Source organism: Nannobrachium achirus (assembly GCF_963921795.1).
Source record: "Nannobrachium achirus genome assembly, chromosome: 14".
Taxonomy (NCBI): Eukaryota; Metazoa; Chordata; class Actinopteri; order Myctophiformes; family Myctophidae; genus Nannobrachium; species Nannobrachium achirus.
Window position 1 is genome coordinate 23,087,876 of NC_137821.1, and position 22,096 is coordinate 23,109,971.

At 40.3% G+C, this 22,096-nt stretch overlaps 2 protein-coding genes across 2 annotated transcripts; both read right to left on the reverse strand.

Moving 5' to 3' along the window:
- Window positions 1-3,231: 3,231 nt before the first annotated feature.
- LOC308297922 (beta-1,4-galactosyltransferase 1-like) lies at window positions 3,232-6,213 on the reverse strand (the record flags this gene model as incomplete). Its single annotated transcript, XM_080741486.1, has 2 exons — window positions 3,232-3,897; window positions 5,974-6,213. The coding sequence occupies 2 exons, from the start codon at window positions 6,211-6,213 to the stop codon at window positions 3,232-3,234; spliced, it is 906 nt and encodes a 301-aa protein (XP_080597612.1).
- Window positions 6,214-6,311: 98 nt separating this feature from the next.
- LOC308297924 (uncharacterized protein) lies at window positions 6,312-20,883 on the reverse strand (the record flags this gene model as incomplete). The annotated part of the gene is given in 8 exon segments (XM_080741488.1): window positions 6,312-6,332; window positions 18,669-18,802; window positions 18,805-19,105; window positions 19,257-19,397; window positions 19,401-19,436; window positions 20,165-20,259; window positions 20,574-20,719; window positions 20,873-20,883. Coding segments are annotated over 8 exon segments (885 nt in total).
- Window positions 20,884-22,096: the final 1,213 nt, after the last annotated feature.

Below are 22,096 nucleotides of genomic sequence, written 5' to 3' on the forward strand. Positions count from 1 at the left end.
ATGTATGCGACTTGTCCGGAAGCCTTGTTTAATGTATTAGTCCGTATTTTTAAATAAAATGTGTCCGGGACCATGGCACCGGCTCCTTCCGGGAACTGCCCATAAGGTGAACTACAAAACAAGCACTCCGGTCACAATCTCACTGGTACCTCAAAAACACTATATAGGCATATATATTTATATACAGTATATATATATATGTGTGTGTGTGTGTGTGTGTGTGTGTGTGTGTGTGTGTGTGTGTGTGTGTGTGTGTGTGTGTGTGTGTGTGTGTGTGTCGCGAACATGTTTGTCCACATACAGTACGTATATGATGACCCATACATGCATGCGCCTCATGCCTTGTTGTGGTTCTTCCTGAGTCGAAGGGTTGAAAACTGAAACGGCTGTTTAAATATGGGTGTGGAAATCTTCCCCACACTTTTATCAAGATGCAGAGAGAATGCAGAGGAGCAGGAAATATCAATGCATGTTCTCTTTCGTGTTCGAGACTGACTCTCCACTACATATTTCATATGCATGGGAACGGACCCCACAGGCAGTAGACATGGAATATCACTTTAAGACATCACCTATGGTGGCCCTCCCCTTTAGCAATCATTTCTTCTATAGCTGTCCTGTCTTCACCACGTGCAATACTACAAATGTTAAGGAGCAGCATGTTACTTTGACTCACCAAATTTATTCAAATGCATTTTGAATATGGTTTTACATTATAACGAAGAAAGTTTTTGTCTAAATAAAGAATGTGCCACGGACATAGACATACATGTCTTGCCACAGACACATTTGTGCATGTACAGATACTATATTGTTGACCCCTGATTGTACTTTTTTTTTTAACTTTACCTTTTTAGCAGGAATTCCCTTGACCCTTTAAGACCGGGAAGCATCTGTATCATTTGATTTTATATATATATACAGTATATATATATATATATATATATATATATATATACACTGTAGCAACATGTTTTTCTGAAAAGTCTGAACAGTGGTTCTAAAAAATAGCAGATCCACAAGCTCACAGTGTGGCACTTCTTGCCACACTGCAGGCTTGTACCTACATACTGTATATATACTTTTTATCTTCTGGGGTCCCTGGCAAAAAACATTTTCAGATGGGGGGGTCTACAAATACATATCATTTTAGGGTCCATGGCACGAAAGAAACCACTGGTTTAGAAGGCATTTGTAGAATCGGCCTCAGGTCTTAATGGTATATAATTGTATAATAAATACAGCTTATACTGTCTAAAGAAGTGTTATTTCACTGTCAGACAACAGGGGGTAAATACAGTACAGCTGTAGATATAAAATACATACCCATTCTGTATTCATGCTAATTGAACTTTATTAATCCAAACAGTGATAACCCGATTAACTGTGTTTAATTCTGTCAGATCAAAGATCAATTGTAATCAAAACAATCATTATTCTCAATACTATCACTATCATTATCATTATCAATACAACATTGTCAATAAAACACAAAATATTTAACATTTAAGACCTTTAGGCAAACATTTTTCTTACCAAAATGACAATCAGGCAGACTAGATTTTCACGATTGTATAGGGAATGTGAAAGAAAAAGCAAGCACAGTATCATCCCAGAAAATAGTTTACTCTTCTCCATCTTAAACTAGAAAATAAAATAAATCCAAAACGGAAGAACTTAGATTTCACATCCAACTGGGGAGTCACCGTGTGCCCTCCAGGCAATGGGATTGGGATAATACGTAACCAAATACCTAACTTTATTTGACAAAAACAGCCTGTGTATTAATGTGCATATTGAAAACGTTAAAGTGAAAAACTCAAGCAAGCAATATTGGATGTTAACGGTTAACTCAAACGTACTTAATTATGCATCTGACAGCATTCTACACTACAGTAGCTACTGTGTGTATGTACACGTGTACGGTGCCTTTCTTCCTAGTTTTTACGCCATACAGGTATAGAAGTCTGCCTTGGAGCCATGCCGGCACTGCAAGGCATGAAATATGAGCTTGTCTTCAAGCACTCGGAGGTGAGCTTCAGACACACAGCAGAACTCAATCTGATAGCGAGGACAGATGATGAACAAACAGCTCTTGCGCTGTCCATGGTTCTGAATTCCATACAGTGCGCTTACTGCGCTACTGTAATATGACTATGAGAGGTGAAACCTTTTTCCTCTTACTAAATCGTTCGTATACAGTTTTTGTAGGACTCATTACTATTAGACTAAAGTTAAAAGTAGCCTACAACATCTACGAACTGAAGAAGGGTCTTGTCTTGATTCTGGCAACTGCAACTCTATAGCTCTGGACCAGAGCTAGCAACTCTGCAATCAGGCAAGCCTGATAAAAAGTGAAATTGCATGTTGTAGGTAAGAAGACAGTATAGACTTTTATGTTTGTAAATTTGACCTCTTTACACATGTTCATAAACGTGTGTTCCCTGTCATCTATGGTGCTTCTGCTTCCTATAATCCTACGGTGCTTTCCTGCCTTGTCTATGGTGACACCAGCATGTTTCTTTATAAACATCAAAATCAGTTTGAAAATATTCAATCTACATGACTCGCGATGCGGCACGTTGTGAGCTTGTAGATCTGCATTTATTTTTAATATTTTAACAACACAAAGTTGCATGGGGGTTTCCAACACTTTCATCAAGATGCAGAGAGAATGCAGAGGAGCAGGAAATATCATTTGTTATCTTATTACCTGTAAACATTCCAAGCAATTACTTGGAATGTTATTCCTATTACCTGATTACCTGTAATCTCCCCCAGCGCAGCTGCGCAGCCTCCCCTGCCCTGCCCCTGATGCGGTTATAAAAGAATGATAGGGTGAAAGCTTGGTTAGCTACTGTAGGTACAGTAAAGTGATCTTGCTGCTGAAGGAACTCACTGGATGAAAGTTGCCTGTCAAACACATTTGCTGTGGTTGGTGTGGTACTGTAGTCTCAGCTAGATATAAACTCCACTACACTGGAGTTTATTCAGGTGCAAAGAGACCACGTTCTTAGCCAGCTCTCTCCCCACAATACTAGAGAACAGGCTCAGTAAGCACCCAAAAGGTTTTCCAACCAACAACAAAACAAACACAACAAGATAAACAAACATGTAAAAGAAAAGAACAGAACAACACATAAGGAAACATGTATAACATCAATAACTACACCTCTCTGAGTCTCTGACCTTGGGACTTTGCACCTTGTCACACCCAATTGTTGTCATTTTCTATTTTGGACCGCCAATATCCACAGTGATAAATGTGTAGAGCATATGTTTCTCAACCTTTTTGATGGTGTATATGAGGGAGCTGATGCCATCTTCTTCCATGTTTGATGACGTTCTTGAGAGCAAATCAATGTTTTTGGGATTAGGCTCATTGTGCAAGTCTGTTTCATGCTTGATCATCACAAACCTGCCAGTCGTCATGTCAGGCCTCGAGATAGTCAGGGATTTGATGACAGTTCTTTGGTAGAGATCGTCATCCTCTGCACCCCAGCCCCAGTACTCATTCGCAAAGCCGTTAATGGTCACGTAGTCCTCTTTGGACATTGACACAACCCCTCCAAAGCTTGCTATTGAGGGCAACTTGAACTCAAATTTGTCAATAGCCACAGACAGGTGCCTGGGTGTACTAAAGCAGCCATAGATGTTGCGATCATCAATAGGGATTAGATCCACATCAGAAAAGACATGGCAGTTATAATTGTACGCCTTCAATGCGTTGAGAAACCCTACATTCATCAGTTTGGCCCTATTGAACGTCCCCTCACCGTCCTGGTTAATGATATACACGCCGTAGTCCAACTGCTGACGCTGCAATATGGGATGCATGTAGTAAAGCCACTGAATCAGGTGTTCAGTCCGATTGCGGAATGGAACTATGATTGCCACCTAAAAGAGAGAGAAAAGAATACAGTATCTATTCAATAGCCTTATTTATATTATCATTTTGAATAATAAGTAGTAATAAGTAACAAAGTTTGTTTTAAAGAAAAAAAAACATGTGAGAGCTCAGCTCTGAGCTCAATAACAATCCACACTGACAACAATTACACCTCATTACACCTTGAAAAAGGAATCCATTATTTTTGGGTGTAACATCAACTTCTGTAAGTCTGAAAACCTCACAGTCTCAGTTGGTGACCATGTAATCACAAGTAAAGAAGAGGCAATCTATTTGGGTTGTATTTTGGAAAACAAACTCTCCGGGGAAAAGATTGCACCAAAGGTCAACCAAAGAACAAGATCTTTGGGCAGGATCTCCTGCTTAATCAACAAGAATGCAATAAATGAGGACTGTAGCTGGAGCTTCTACCCCACAGGAGAAAATATTGTACTTTTACTTGTACAATTATATTTCAGTCAGACAACTCTTGGATTGAATTTAGAATATATATGTATTGAGCATAACTGAGCATAGATATATGAAGCATAGTTTGGCATCAGGGCTCTGTCTCTATTCATTCCCTGTAAGCATTAACATTTAGGCGGGCGGACAGGGGCAAAAACATACTGTCCTGGCGGAGACAACAAGCTGCGTTCATGATTTAAGTCATTTTGTTAAAAATGAACCAATCCTGCAAACTTTGTAAGCCAATGTTTACCATTTCGGATGGAATATGAAATATCAGACTTATCTGTCTTGTTCACATGACTATAGAGATACTGTGTACTGATTTGTGTAATTTTTGGATCAAATCTGAAGGAATAATAGGAAGAAATGCAGATGTGAAAAATGCAGGGGAAAGGTTTTCCTTGGCCTCTAGGGAGTGCACATTCAAAGTGTTACACTGATCATTATACGCTAAAACACGAATCGGCCTGTTATAGCGCCACCATGAGGCTGAAAACATAGTCTCCCCATGTCTTTTGGCTGGTGGAGACAATATTAATAACTAGAAGCAGTGTTCTTCCGAGCACAGGTCTCCACCAGGTCAGGAAGGTTATTTTGGCCTCCTGGTGGCGTTATAATATGCCAATGTGAAAATGGTGCCAGGTCTTCTTCAGCCTTTCACAGCAATCGGGCATGCATGATTTTGTTCCAAAAGATTGTTTTGAAAAAGTCGACCTGATGGTAGCGCTATAACAGGCCAATGACAAAAGGGTGGCATTTGTTCCTTGTACTAGTGGGAATGTGTTGTGCAGTTTCACGAAAAGCGCAAGCTGCGTTCATGATTTGAAGGAATTTTGTTCAAAACTGACCATTCCTGGCAAAGGCAATGTTAACCAAACAGGATGGAATATGAAATATCGGACAGATCCATCTTGATCACATGACTAGAGATACTGTTTACTGATTTAGGTGATGTTTGGATAAAACCTGAAGGAGTAATAAAGGAGTAAAGGAGTTGTTCACTCTCAAAATGTTTTTTTTTCCTTTTCTATTGATTACTCATGCCCAAGAGACTTGAGTTAAATAATGTTTTTTTTTTGTATTTGTCGCATTCCTAAGACAAGAATGTGATTATAGTAAATCTACCCCCATTGATTCTGGATGGGGACCCGAATGCATGTGCCGCGGCACAGCTATAGAGAAGAACTTCTAGTTTTACAAATTAAAAACGAGTCACACCGTTTGGCCTTCTTCATACCCCGCATGTGTTATCCCAGTTTTTAATTGTTCAGACAACCTCTAACTTATGTGAGTTTAATGTGTAAATATTGAGGTGCTGCCATTACACTACAACACATTATGGGAACATAACATTATTGTGTACCTTTCTGATCATGTTTAATTCATACCTGTGGCTATTTCATCAATAGTTGATTTTGGTTTGCTGAAAATAATTGTCCTATTTGGTAAAATTACAATCTATTTAAAAATGATTGTGTTAATTAATAAGCATGTTTGGATTCATGTCAACTAAATTAAAGAAAAACTGTAATTACAAGTTATTTAATTATACACAGAATATGCCATTCTTTTCATTTCAATGTATCAAATCAATTGGGGAAGAATGTACCTACCTTATGAAGTGAAGTGCATTTTGGTGGTTTGTATCGCCCTCCATCAAGTAGAGTTGAGTTCAAGTCTGTTCTCACAGAATCCATGGTCCTGCTCCAGTTAAACTCCACCAGAAGTGGACCCACCAGGTGTGGGGAGGTCTGAGGACATGAGGGCAGAGGGGTTTCTACATCAATGTTGATTTTCTTGAGCCATTTGTCTTCTGGTCTGTTGGTCTGTTCTGGTAATTTGTCTGCTGTCATCATCCACAGCCACAGTGCAAATAAGATGAGCATCTGCACCAAATTCATTAGTGTTAGTATTGCTAGTTTTATCTTCATATTGACTATTCCTCCTGAGTCTAGTGGCAGATGTGGAACAACTGATGGGCAGAGAATTAAGATGAGTCAAGTAGTCAACTATCACGCTGTGCCCTTATATCAACTTCTGCCACAGCCAAAAATCCCACCAGACAGGTTCACTGGAAGAAGAAAAATCAAACCTTGGTTCGAAGTGGAGCTGTGAATTTGAGCAGTTCCAGATTCTATGTGTTTTAGATCTATGAATTCTAAGTGTTCTATATATATATAAATTCTATGTGTTCTAAATCTATAAATTATATCTGTTCTAGTTCTATATTTTTTAGATTGATTCTATGTGTTCTAGAACTATCTAATATTACATTCCTCCTATTGCCGCATCCCACTTCCAAGCCCATTCACGCCCCCTTTACATCGACTTCAACTCATAGGTAGTCGCATAGGTAGTCGTCAGGACGTAAGGAATAGCGCCCACAACCCTATGCCGTCCGCTCATTCGCTAGAGAGCAAGAGAGAGAGAGAGAGAGAGAGAGTCTCAGGTTACAAGAGGGAAGGGGGGGGGGGGGGGGTCAGCTGCACAGGGGGAGAGAGAGAGAGAGAGAGAGAGAGAGAGAGAGAGAGAGAGAGGGGTCAGCTGCACAGGGGGCACACACACACACACACACACACACAAACACACACACACACACACACACACACACACACACACACACACACTCAAAATACATGAAGAAACAGTGCTTTTTGTGGGCAACATGGCTTGGAGCAGTTGTGCGTGTGTGCATGTGAGCACGCGAAGCGTGCGAACTCTAGGATTCGCCCGCCAAAGGCGGGCGATATTCTAGTATCTTTACATTCTATGTGTTCTAGATCTGTGTGTGTGTGTGTGTGTGTGTGGCCACATAGCCATGGACATAGCTGTTTATAGGGAGCCGGGTTTCACCGCTCCAACAGTCCTAACCTACGATCCTGTGAACATTTTAGGAGTTCACTAAACAATATTAATAATAGCCTACTGTGACTGAAACATATTGTGATACCTAGATTGTTATTTTTGTATGACATATGACTAATAGGTAGATGATGGGATATTATACAATTTAATTGTATATTATAGTATATGTAGCCTATAGTATATTATTATACAATAATTGTTATTACTAGGGACGTGAAAAAGTTTGTCTTGTCTCTCCGAAGTTTCTAGTGTCTCCATCTCTCTCAGGTTGCACATGAACTCTTCTACAGCATAGAGGCGCTCCAACACAAACACTCTTACATTAATGTTCACACTACTTCACACTATTAGGCTACCATACTTTAGATAACTAGACATTGTTGCAACAAACCAAATCATTTTCACTTTAATTTGGGAAACTAAATACATTCATAACGTGTTGTGACTTGTGATGTGATCATCATGTGTGGGCGGAGGGGAACTCAATTCATAGGTACTGAAATGTTACCGTTGTTTTGGTTTGAGATTGGCACATTTCCTGGGGCAATCTGCCCAGATCATGCATATCACACGTGTCTTTTTTAGTTTTTTACTTTCAAAAAACGCCTGCAATGTAGTGCATTTGAAACTACATTGCAGTGCACATCATGGGGTGATCACTGCTTGCCTCCTGTGAATTGTTTTATTTTTGTTTTTTTTATTTTGTTGCCGAGTGAGGTCGGTCAGCAGACAAAGTAACATGAGTGAGATGCAAAAACCTGAGTGAAATGTGCCAATGTCAACCAGAAACATCGGTAAATGCATGCTCGCTCGTTTGTGAGAGGGAGAGAGAGCGAGAGAGAGAGTCAGAGAGGCTTGCCACCTTTTTCCGCCCCTTCCACTACATTTATTTGAACACCTAAAGCTGGCCATACACTAGCAGATAGTCGGGCGCGATTAAATCGGGTACACTACAGGATAATTTTTTCAGATTCTCTGACCAGATAATCTAAACGGGCTCACACTAGCCGCTTTGAAAAGTCGGGCGCTCTGCACGCTACAGGATTCTATTCAGATTGAGTCGGGCCTGAACAAAGCAATAATACATAATATAATGAATCCAAAATGTCACGGGGGCTGTTCTTTGCCTTGCAACACACACACGCACGCACACGCATACACAAACACATTAACGTTATCCACACAACACACCATCGCATTGTTTCTCGCAATGGAGGAAAAAAAAGCTTTAATAAGGAATTTGTGTCCCATTTTGATGATAATGAGTTCACTTTAACACGTTTCATGTCCATCCATGCCTTTGTTCAACTCTCTGACTTTTACCCTCTCTCTATCACTGCTAAACGTGTCAAGTGCTGCGTGCTGTCTGCTTCTCATGGTGCCTGATTTATGATTAGTCGTATGACTGTGTGGCGCACATACCATTAGATTTCCAAGATTAAACTGTGTCCCTCCGCGCCGCGTTGTAGGGTTTGTACAATTTCGGCCGGGATGCGACTCATTGTGAGCTTGTAGATTTGCTAATTGTTACGTTCTCTGTGTGTTCGGTCGTTCGAGCCGTGTGTGTGTGTGTGTGTGCGCGGGTGTGTGGTAAAGTCTGTGAGCTTGTAATTTTGCTAATTGCCACGTTCTCCTCTCCAAGTGTTTGTTCAGTCGTTCGAGCCGTGTGTGTGTGCGTGTGTGCGTGCGTGCGTGCGTGCGTGGTGTGCGGTCGCGCATGCACAAATCCTGTTCAAACTTGACTGGACACAGACTTGACTGGACACACATTGCTGCCTATAGGGAGCTTGTTCCACACAGCTCCAAAAAAAGATAAGAGATACGGGATGAGTTGGGCACAGTGGCGCAGTTGGTAGCGTTGCCATCAATAGGGATTAGATCCACATCAGAAAAGACATGGCAGTTATAATTGTACGCCTTCAATGCGTTAATAAACCCTACATTCATCAGTTTGGCCCTATTGAACGTCCCCTCACCGTCCTGGTTAATGACATACACGCCGTAGTCCAACTGCTACCACTGCAATATGGGATGCATGTAGTAAAGCCACTGAATCAGGTGTACAGTTCGATTGTGGAATGGAACTATGATTGCCACCTAAAAGAGAGAGAAAATAATATATATTCAATGTTACATTACAATACCGGGACATTGAAGAGAAACAGGAAAAGGCTGATGACATGCAGTGTGCCCAACACAAATTCATTCATATTATTTAATTTAGCAATGGTTGTTTTCAATTTGCTTTGTATTTTGTGCAATAGCTTTATTTATTATTATTATTATTATCCTTATTATTATGTAATCCTTGTGGCATTTATCATGGATTCTTTAAAGAATTGCATTGTTTTCAGTTTGTTTTATATTTTGTACAATAGCCTTATTTATATTATCATTTTGAATAATAAGTAGTAATAAGTAACAAAGTTTGTTTAAAAAAAAACATGTGAAAGACATAATGAGGGAGGAATCTTGCCAAGCTGACAAGATAAGCCAAGGATCACCATGCTTCATTTGCAATGATTGAAACTTATGATTGCAGCAGCGCCAACAGCTGTACAAACAAAGGTTTGCAGTATGAATGTAGTCTCAGACAAGGACAAATTGCATGTTGTAAAAGCTTTCAATAATAATCCACACTGACACTGACACCTCATTACACCTTGAAAAGGAATCCAGTATTTCTGGGTGTAACATCAACTTCCGTAAGTCTGAAAACCTCACAGTCCCAGTTGGTGACTGATAAGGAGAATAGTTTATGTTTATATTAAACATTGCATTTCACTCAAACATTCTGAATTGCATTCTGAATGTTCGAAAACCTGACAGAGTGATGGTTGGACCCCCCATATTCTCTGACCAGTTTGGTTCACTGACCCGGCGACCCCATGTAGTGTGCTCTATTGTTTCAGATTGCTAATCAACGACTGTCTGCGTTTAATGTATTGGGAGTCTTTTGACAGTATTGTTCTCTGTAAATATCCATGTGTGAAGTTTGTCTCAGTCTGCGTAGGTGTTAAGATGTTTGTCCGACCTTCTCTGAGGTTGTGGGAAGGGCTTATGGTATATAATGGTCTTCTCTGTAATGTATGCTTCAGAATTCTCCGAGTAAAACCAAGGACTGTTGTACTTCTGTCTCTTCACTGCGTGGTTATTTCCAGACTCAAATAGGGGGTAAATTCCACTCTATCAATTGGTTCCCTGACCGCGAGACTCAATATATCTGTTGCGCCTGCTGTGCTGTGGACGTGGTTATTCAACAAACTAGGCCTACACGCAGCAGACTGCTCAGATTGACGAGTAAAAGAACTACGGCAAATTCGGTTAAGTATTGGTTTTATTCGTTAAAATAGGTTAATTTGATCAATTGGCTATAAAATTATATTACATTAGAGGTGGAGATCTGATGTAGTATATTTTGCATTAATTCTGCTTAATATGTACTAAATTCTAAAAACAGACTTTTAAAAAAAAATGTTTTTTATTTTGACAGTTATTTACAGTGCCAGAGTGCAAGTATAGCAAGCCAGAGTGCAAGTATAAAGTATAAAGCCAGAGTGCAAGCCAGAGTGCAAGAGCCAGAGTGCAAAAGTTAAGGTAGACAACTTGAAGTCAAGTTGTATTTATGTCTAAATAATTCAGGAAGATGGGCCTACCGGGTTTTATTTAGGATGTCGTGTGATGTATAGTGTCTTGTCTTGTTTTACATGTTTGTCTTAGTGTTACATGTTTGTATTTCATAGCCAATTTGAGGTCAATTGGTATTTATGTGTTTGAATTTGATTTCATATTTCAGTGCGACAAGCAAGCTAATTGATGATATTATTTGGGTAACTATTGGTGTGTGGAAGGCACGATATAATGCGGCTTGGATCAAACGAAGCGGCGATATAAAAGGCACCATTTACCATTATTTACCAACTATTTAATATAAGATGTCAAAAACAAGATTGATGCCTGTTTTATGTTTCAATATTTTGTCTTTTACTAGCCAACTTGAAGTCAGTTGGTATTAATAAGTGTTGTCTTGTTTTATATGTTATATGTACACTATTTGAGGGACCAACTTTTGGCCTAGTTTTTAAGGTTTCTGGCATGGGGACGCCCGGCAGAAACCGTTTAGGCTACAGGTCATTGGTGAATTGTTTGCAATCCTCTTTAACCGTTTACACGTCAGACTTTTAGTCTGTCATTTAATCTGTGTTTCTTCTCCAGGTATTTGTATGAAAATGGTTTGGAGGTTGTCTAATGTAACAATTATTTTAATGTCCCAATTTCCTTCAGGGTATGCTTGCAGTTTTAATGTGAATTTATATTTGTGTCACTTCTCCTAAGATGTGTGTTGTGAGTGACTAACGACTAACTACTAATTCTAACTAACTACTAATTCTAACTGAACTTGGCATGCGCGTCGGATGTTTTATTATTATTTGTCCAGTAAAAGGGAATGGCAGATCTTCAAGGACTCAACACCACAAGGGTCTGTCAAGAAGGTGCATTTGGGCTTGGTAAACGTATCTATGGTTTGTATCACACATTTGAGGGGTTGCTAAGAATGTTGTGAAAAGAGGTATGCGAGAGAAATACAAATGTTTAAAAAGAAAAAACGGGGGATAAGGGGAATTTATATGTTTCTGTTCAAACATTGTATTTTTCTCTAATCGTACTGCAATAATTTCTTGATCACCTCTTGCCGTGAATTATTTAAACATTATTTAGACATGTGCATGTTTTAGCCTACTATATGAATCTGTATATTGACTAAGCTACTGTAGGCTATAAGCCTACCGCACATGTCCAATCCGGATGTGATTTAATTTGTTTTGAACAAAACCTTGGTAAAAAATAAAAACGTGATGATTTGACTTGTACTAACTATTCTATTTCCTTTTCAGAGATGGTGTGTTAGCTTCCTGGTTACTGGATTCATGAAGGACTACCAGAGACGAAATTGTAATTAGCCTACTCTTCTACACCACAGAAGGATGAAGTGACACGGCAACCGCCGCCATCCTGCTCTCCCCAGTTCTTCCTATCTGCAAAGCTGAGTGATCGCGGAGGGGTTTTTCATCATAACATGCGATACAGATGCTGCTTCAGCTTCCCTGTCACTGAACATTCCATTAACGATGGAGAAATGGACTGGGCTATTTTCTCAACCCCAAATACTTGAACAGACAGTGCAACTAACTTCCCCTGAACAATACACTGGAAGGATCTGACCTCCAACTCTGGAAGTCGGTTCGGAGAAACGCCCAAGCTTGTGTTATAAAATGTAAATAATTGTCCACGTGATCATGGCCAAATGGTATAATGGATCCGCCCCATATATAGTCCTGAGTTTCCTAAAAAAGAGGTTTCCTCAGTTCACATGATTCACAGGTTTAGGAGAGAGAATGATTTGTATCCTTGTGTTCCCGTTGTTGCAAATTGATTATGTACGCAAGTGAAATACATGTGTTTAAAATAAACAAATGGGGGATTGATAAGGAGAATAGTTTATGTTTATATTAAACATTGCATTTCACTCAAACATTCTGAATTGCATTCTGAATGTTCGAAAACCTGACAGAGTGATGGTTGGACCCCCCATATTCTCTGACCAGTTTGGTTCACTGACCCGGCGACCCCATGTAGTGTGCTCTATTGTTTCAGATTGCTAATCAACGACTGTCTGCGTTTAATGTATTGGGAGTCTTTTGACAGTATTGTTCTCTGTAAATATCCATGTGTGAAGTTTGTCTCAGTCTGCGTAGGTGTTAAGATGTTTGTCCGACCTTCTCTGAGGTTGTGGGAAGGGCTTATGGTATATAATGGTCTTCTCTGTAATGTATGCTTCAGAATTCTCCGAGTAAAACCAAGGACTGTTGTACTTCTGTCTCTTCACTGCGTGGTTATTTCCAGACTCAAATAGGGGGTAAATTCCACTCTATCAGTGACCATGTAATCACAAGTAAAGAAGAGGTAATCTATTTGGGTTGTATTTTGGAAAACAAACTTTCCGGGGAAAAGATTGCACCAAAGGTCAACCAAAGAACAAGATCTTTGGGCAGGATCTCCTGCTTAATCAACAAGAATGCAATAAATGAGGACTCTAGCTGGAGCTTCTACCCCACAGGAGAAAATAATGTGCTTTTTTTCTCTTTTACTTGTACAATTATATTTCAGTCAGACAACTCTTGGATTGAATTTAGAATATATATGTATTGAGCATAACTGAGCATAGATTTATGAAGCATAGTTTGGCATCAGGGCTCTGTCTCTATTCATTCTTTTAGGCGGGTGGACAGGGGCAAAAACATACTGTCCTGGCGGAGACAATAATAACTACAAGCGGCGTTCATGATTTAAGTCATTTTGTTAAAAATGGACCAATCCTGCAAACTTGTAAGCCAATGTTTGCCATTTCGGATGGAATATGAAATATCTGACTTATCTGTCTTGTTCACATGACTATAGAGATACTGTGTACTGATTTAGGGAATGCACATGATTTAGGGAATGCACATACAAAGTTTTACACTGATCAGTGGAGTTATAAGTTAAAACACGAATCGGCCTGTTATAGGCGCCACCATGAGGCTGATTTGAACATTTTAGACACACGGACAGACGGTCTGACAGGGCCGAAAACATAGTCTCCCCATGTCTTTTGGCTGGTGGAGACAATATTAATAACTAGAAGCAGTGTTCTTCCGAGCACAGGTCTCCACCAGGTCAGGAAGGTTATTTTGGCCTCCTGGTGGCGTTATAATATGCCAATGTGAAAATGGTGCCAGGTCTTCTTCAGCCTTTCACGGCAATCAGGCATGCATGATTTTGTTCCAAAAGATTGTTTTGAAAAAGTCGACCTGATGGTAGCAATATAACAGGCCAATGACAAAAGAGTGGCATTTGTTCCTTGACCTAGTGGGAATGTGTTGTGCAGTTTCACGAAAAGCACAAGCTGCGTTCATGATTTGAAGGAATTTTGTTCAAAACGGACCATTCCTGGCAAAGGCAATGTTAACCAAACAGAATGGAATATGAAATATCGGACAGATCCATCTTGATCACATGACTATAGAGATACTGTTTACTGATTTATGTGATTTTTGGATAAAACCTGAAGGAGTAATAAAGGAGAAAAGGAGTTGTTCACTCCCAAAATGTTTTTTCTTCTATTGATTACTCATGCCCAAGAGACTTGAGTTAAATAATATTTTTTTGTATTTGTCGCATTCCTAAGACAAGAATGTGATCAAATCGACCCCCATTGATTCTGGATGGGGACCCGAATGCATGTGCTGCGGCACAGATATAGAGAAGAACTTCTAGTTATATACAAATTAAAAACGAGTCACACTGTTTGGCCTTCTTCATACCCCACGTGGGTTATCCCAGTTTTTAATTGTTCAGATAACCTCTACCTTATGTGAGTTTAATGTGTAAATATTGAGGTGCTGCCATTACACTACAACACATCTAGTCTAGTGGCAGATGTGGAACAACTGAAACCAGGATTATAGGTTAGGTAATTGGCACTCAGTAAAAAAATGGGTAAAATGGGTAAAAATCGCGGGATAAGAAATTTAAAAGATAAGATATAGAAAAGATATACGGGATGAACAAAGGAAATTGGAAGTGATGACACAAATAAATAAGCAGATTAAATTGTAACTGTAAACTATATATTTTAAGCTGATAAATGATCTCTCCTGATTGGCTGAAATTTGGCAGCCCACCTGAAAATATATTTTCTATTTACTAAAGAGCTGGAGAGACAGGGAGACCCCTACAGGGCTGCCAACTTTCAGGAAAACCTAAGAGTGAGATTTTTCTTTTTTTGCGAGGGGGGGGGGGGGGGGCTTTGGTGCCTCAAAAGAAATAAAAAAAAAAGATATATAGGCCTATATGTTCAACAAATATTACAATAATTTAGGTTATTATTATAATTGTATCGACCCTTGGAGTCACTATTACACCAACCAGGTACAGTATTTTGCACTGGGTGGGTGTTATTTAATTCTCCAAATCTAACCCTCAATAATGAATATGTACTTTTGAGGCAGAAACGTAGAATAGCCTATACTGTGGATCATTTTGGTGGGGGGTCTGGGGGTCCTCCCCCAGAAAAAAATTAAAAGAGTAGATGTTATTTCCTGTATTCTGTTGCATTTTACAGGGAGTTTGATACTTTTTATCTGGCTTTACTAGGATGAGAAAATTATGGATAAATGTTTACATTAAGCTGCAAGTAACACGTCTTTTGCTTTTTGCACACGCATCCATCCAAAAGTCCCTCCTCAGTTAAACTGCCTGCTAGTAAGCAATGGGCATTTTGGACGTGTTGAATTAATGTTGTAGCCTAGATCCTCCTGTCGCCTGTCGATCTTACTGTAGAGAATGACGTGCGCAGGGAACGTGCACGCAGCGTTCCTCACACCAGACGCTCACGCACACACAGCGACGCATCTAATCATTACTTCAGAATCAGATACAGTATTTTAAGCCGTTTTTGTTGCTCAAATCGCGGCCGAAGTGGATGTCTCAGTGACACTTTAAGTTGACGCAGTTTTCCACTTTGTGACGGCTGGTGATATGACGGCGTGAGAAATACGATGTGTGGCGTGAGAGCGTGAGAAGAGGGTCATTTGCGTGAGTCTCACGCTCATTGCGTGAGGGTTGGCAGCTCTGGACCCCTAGTAATAAACAAACTCTCTATAGCATTCATATACTGTATACCCCCTGTTGTCTGACACGTAAAATACTGTTAAATAAGGAAATGAAAGAGGCCAAACGAGAGACAAGAAGGGAAATTGCAGAGGAATCCACTGGGAAATCAATTCCGTCTTACCATTTATATTATATATTATTAGATAGATAGATAGATAGATAGATAGATAGATAGATAGATAGATGTACAGACAGCAATTTAAGGTTACAGAGTTAAGTATGAAAATAAAGTACTGTTGTGTACAGTGAAAAGAGCACGGCACAACAAAGAAGAATATATTCCTATGTCCCACGAGCCCTTGCGTGAAAGGTGGGCATCACTTCCTGCTCCTCAGCCGTTTCATTCTGACCATACTCTATGATTCTGACTGCTGCGAGCTGGTGGCCTGTCACCTGAATCACTGCAAGTTGATTACTTGGTGCATTGTTGAATCAGCTGTGTGGAGGAAGTGGAGCACACACTGGGAAACAGGTAAATCTCGCTTTTGCGAACGCCCATCATTTCAACCGGAGGGTTAGCGACTCACTCCACGGAGGTTAAGGTTAGGGTGAGGGTTAGAGTCGGGTGTCGAAAAGATGAGGGTCGTGTTGGTAGTTGAAGCAGTCAACTACCAACACGACCCAATAGTGCAGAGCCAAACAAAAGTGTCCACTAGTCAGTGAAAAACAAATAAAAATCAAACCTCGGTTCGAAGTGAAGCGGTGAATTTTTATTCTATGTGTTCTAGAGCTATGAAATCTGTGTTCTAGATCTATACATTTTGTGTTCTAGATCTATACTTTCTATGTGTTTTAGTTCTATATTTTTATTAATTCTTAATGAATGAATGATTTTGTCTGCAGGGCCAAATTGTCATGTGAAGCTTGGCCAATCCTCAATACTGCATGCACGGGACATGACACGGACACAGGACTCCTTGGAAGCCTATGGGACAGACTGTACGGGACAGACAAAGCCACTCCTTGGAAGCGGCTTTCACCGCTTCAAAAAGAAAACACGAAAAGTGACACAGCGTCACGGCATCATTATTGTGATGTCAAGTGAAGCATGACCAAAAGCTTCACTTTTCTGTTGTGCAAAGGTTAACAAAAAGCTAACCTCGCGTCACCAGTCTTTCCTAGGAAAGCCTGGTATTCATTTACAACGGGCCGTTTGATCCGGTCTTGTCGGAAACCACGAGCAGAAGAAGCGGCATCACTTTGTTTTGTTTTCCCCTGTTTGTTTTCCCAATCCCTATTAAAATACTCGAGTAGCCTAGTGTAGTCTTGCCAGTTGTTACAAGATGGACTAAACTATGCATTTACCAAACGAATTTCCCAAAAGCAAAACTACACCGCATCAAGGGGTTTCTTAGGTAGGCCCTAAAAGTATGTCCTTGAGCGCAGGGGAATTATTTTGGGTTAAAACTGAATCCCTAGTAATGAGGAAAGGCTCGTCCAGGACAGCCTCAGACCTGTTCATCAAGAATACTCTGACAACATACTGTAGCATTGACAACACTAACTCCAACAACTGTATCAGCAGGGTAATAGTTTAGCAGAGTGGCGTGAGAACAACTTCCTTGAACTAAACTACAGTACAGTGATACTATGCTGAAGATAAATGTCCAGACAATCGAACGCACCGAGGAGTATAAATACATTGGTGCGCGCATATGCACACACATTTGTGTTGAGAGACAAAAAATATATGTTTGTGCATGTACAGACTTGTACATATGATTTGTTTGTTCACTTTGTTGTCATCCAGTTATTCAGAAAGTTCTGAACAGTGGTTCTCAAAAATAGCAGAGCCACAAGCTCACAGTGTGTCACTTCTTACCACACTGCAGGCTTGTACATATATTATTATTCTTTTTTTTTTTACCATGAAAGAGATCTTCTCTTCTGGGGTCCCTGGCACAAAGCATTTTCAGACGGGGGGTCAGAGGCCAAATACATATAATTTTGGTGGGTCCATGGCACGAAAGAAACTACTGTTTTAGAAGGCATTTGTAGAATCGGCCTCAGGTCTTAATGGTTTAACCAGACTGTCTTAATATAATTGTATAATAAATACGTTATTTCACTGTCAGACAACGGGGTAAATACAGTACAGCTGTAGATATAAAACACATACCCATTCTGTATTCATGCTAATTGAACTTTATTAATCCAAACCGTGATTACCCGATTAGCTGTGTTTAATTCTGTCTCATTAATGATCAAATGTAATCACAACAATCATTATTCTCAATACAACTACCAATATCAATACAACATTTTCAAAACAAACACAAAATATGAAACATTTAAGACAGCCTCTAGCCGAACATTTTTCTTACCAAAATGACAATCAGGCAGACTAGATTTTCATGATTTCACAAAAAAGCAAACACAGTATCATCCCAGAAAATGGTTTACTCTTTCCGACCTTAAACTAGAAAATAAAATAAATCCAAAACGGAAGAACTTAGATTTCACATCCAACTGGGGAGTCACCGTGTGACGTCCCTCCAGGCAATGGGATTGGGATAATATGTAACCAAATAATGTACCTAACTTTATTCGACAAAAACGGCATTATGTAGTGCATTAATGCACATATTGAAAACATTAAACTGAAAAACTCAAGCAATATTGGATGTTAACGGTTAACTCAAACGTACAATGCATCTGACAGCATACACTACAGTAGCTACTGTGTGTGTATGTACACGTGTATGGTGCCTTTATTCCTAGTTTTTACGCCATACAGGTATGTCTGCCTAGGAGCCATGCCGGCACTGCAAGGCATGAAATATGAGCTTGTCTTCAAGCACTTGGGGGTGAGATTCAGACACACAAAGCAGAACTCAATCTGACAGCGAGGACAGATGATGTACACCCTGTCTTGTCGTGCTCCACTCTCTGGCCGCAGGTGGGGCAGGCCCGGATGGAGGGACATGCATTGACTCCCTGGACCTGAGGAAGGGAGGTGGTCTTGCAGTTCTTCAGAATTTCTAGGTCGTGATTCATGCAGCCGTTGTTGCTGCAGCGGTCGGAGCGCGGAGCACGCCCTTTCCACGGCTTCAAACACTGCCAGCAGAACTGGTGGAACTGCTTCTTTTCTGCTACACAGACGGTGCACTGGACATTTAGGTTGGTGAGGTCCTCTCTCTCCACATAGCTGTTGCATCCTGGACACTTTGGAAAAGAGTAGAAAGATAGGCATCAGAAATGGAGAGTTCTTAGGTTGTAAAAAGTCACAACAAAGTATTGCTGTTGAAATCTTTTCGTAATTCCAAAAGCCTATTATGTTTTAATTGGGAATATATACGTATACTAGATCACTCACTGTTTTAAAGTCACAGTATTCTGTGGCAGCCAGACGAGCTAATACTTCTTCAAAGTACTGCATCTCCTCAGCAGTCAGCACTGCCAGTTTACGCACCTCTTGGTAGGACCACACCTGATCACACTTCTGCAGAGTGCCATCCTAATCCTTTAATGCAGGGCACTTGAATTTGTACTGGCCCTGGGATTAAAGATAAGATGACAGACTATGAAGTTAAAGCAGGAGTTAATGCACAGTAGTGCCAAATGACGAAATGAGGCCTGTAAAACACTGGGTGAAAATGAATATTCCTCCTACACATGGTTTTATCTGGTTTTATTATATATTGGCATAATCTACATTGTTCACATTCTTTTAAAAGTGTGATTTTGAGACCGGTTTCACCTTAAAATAACTGAATGGAATCCACTATCTTTTTACATTGCTCACTCAGCGCACAGAAACAAGCTGGACAAAGACTATCTGTAATTTAATTGTACTTATATCATTGGCCAGGTAGATAACAACCCATGGCTCTACCAATGTTCAACACTGCTTTAAATTAAAACTCCAACTCTGTCAAGAAAACACTGTTTACTACTTAGATAAGTGGCTCTCAAACATGTTCATGTCAAGGACGCATAGAATGATATTTATTTGGCCAAGGACCCCAATTATTTTTAGATTTTTCAAAATGTCAAGAAAATAACAGCTCGACAAGCTCAAAAGCTTCTAGATGAGCTTGTAGATCTGCTAAAATAGGTTTAAAGTAATTGAACTTATTTTGATGCTGTAATAACACATTTAGCAGGTGACCCCCTGGAACCCCCTCAAGGACCCATGGGGGTCCCCGGACCCCACTTTGAGAACCACTGACTCAACCTAGATCAACTCAATGGAATGGGATCTATGAATAGGAAGGACATTACCTGGTCCAGTAAGCTGCGACACCATGCTGTGAGAGACTCAGGTGTAACAGCATGACCGCAGGACATCTCTGCTCGGAGACACCTGTCGCCATCTTCTGGCGCTGAGAATAAAATACACATTGAAACTGTACAGTTACATCTATGGATATGGGATAATAACAAGGCTTTGTATGAGAATTTACTTGCACCCAGCTCCATTTTAGGACACCTTGGGATATTTATACCATTCCAAGACAACAGTCAAAGGTATATTATTTGTGTATATTTAATAAATATATATGCTGTTGAACTTGCATTTTCAGTACAAGTATAGGCCTACATAAAACATTGAAATCCAACAAGTGTTAAGTAGCACATCCACAAATTGACAAAAGGCTATATTTCCTAAAAAATGTTTTCATAAACTCACGTAGTGGATCCAAATCATCTGGTCTATTGACACATTTCAGAGTGGTGTCCTTGGGGTCGTATCTCTTTTCCTCCTGCTGCTGTGTGGTTTCTTTCAGGTCAGTCACCAAAGCTTCGTCCACGATCAGGACAATATTAAAGACTGCACTGGTGGAAGGGTATTCTCTGGAATTTGTTAATTTATGTTTATTATCCTCTCGCTATCTCGCTTTCGACTAGTGCCACCGCCAGTTCCAAGAAGCCGACAAGCCAAGTGACTTATGGGAAAGCAATTGCCTAAAGGCTATCCCATAGGCTTACACTGATTGCATGTGCCACGTGTTTTAACTTCAAAGTGAAAATTAACGTTTCTCTTTCTGACCTCCACGAGGTCGTCAATCAGTCAGATCAGACCGTGAAGAGCAAACTGTGTTGGTCACCTTTAAGCTGTCGGATACGCAGGCAGGAGCAGTCGCAAAAAACTGCAAAGATGGGTAAAATCTACCAGGTCTTGGTGACTGGATTCAGGGGAGAGAAAATGGTGATTGACTTGTGCAACACAGAGGATCAAATGAAGACCATGACAGTGTTGCAGCTGAAAGAGAGAATTGCAGAAAGGCTTCCAGGCAGCGTTGGTAAGTAGCTTTGGCAACGACGAGCAACATGCGTTGTGTTGTAAAATAAAACAACAACGTGCTGTGAAATGTACTTCAATTAGCCTATACTCTCTTTGTGTGTGCAGACAGTGAGACGCTGCGGCTGATCTTCACAAACAAACAACTGGACGGGGATTCGACCCTTCTGTCCTCTTATGGAATCCAGCACCAGTCAATCATCCAGTTGGTGATCAGAGTTCCTGGAGGACTGAAACTGTGACAGACGAGATGGACACGAGGAATACCAGAAAACTCGCCCTCTTTCAAAGTCGCCCCAAACTCGTTTCCCAACGGGTCTGTGGCCTTAAGCTAGATGCAGATTAGACTAAAATCAAATCTGTGCTTCTGGGGGTCCCTGGAACAAAAACGTTTGCAATAGCGGTCCATCCGTGGAACAAAATATTTTGAGATGGGGGTCCACGGCCAAAAACACATTTTGGGGGTCCTTAACCACTAATAGGCATTAGGCACATTCTACAAATGTCTTCTAAATCATAACAAATTTCTGAAAAAAACTTATGTTGCCATCAGTGTTTCTCAAACTTTGTCATGTGAAGGACCCCCAGAATGATATTCTATGTATTTGGCTATGGACCCCCATCACAAAATATTTTGTTCCAGGGACCCCCAGAAGCAAATATTAGATTTTAGTCTATTCTGCATCTAGCTTAAGGCCACAGACCCGTTGGGAAACGAGTTTGGGGCGACTTTGAAAGAGGGCGACTTATCTGGCTACCGACACGAATGAGAGAGAGAGAGAGGGAAAGAAGCATGCTGTTCTTTGACCCAGCAGATAGTTGTTTACTGTTGATGCCGACCATTCCTGTATTGTTCTGTAACACAACACAATATTTGCCATGTTAGGCTGTTGTTCATTATTGTGATTTAG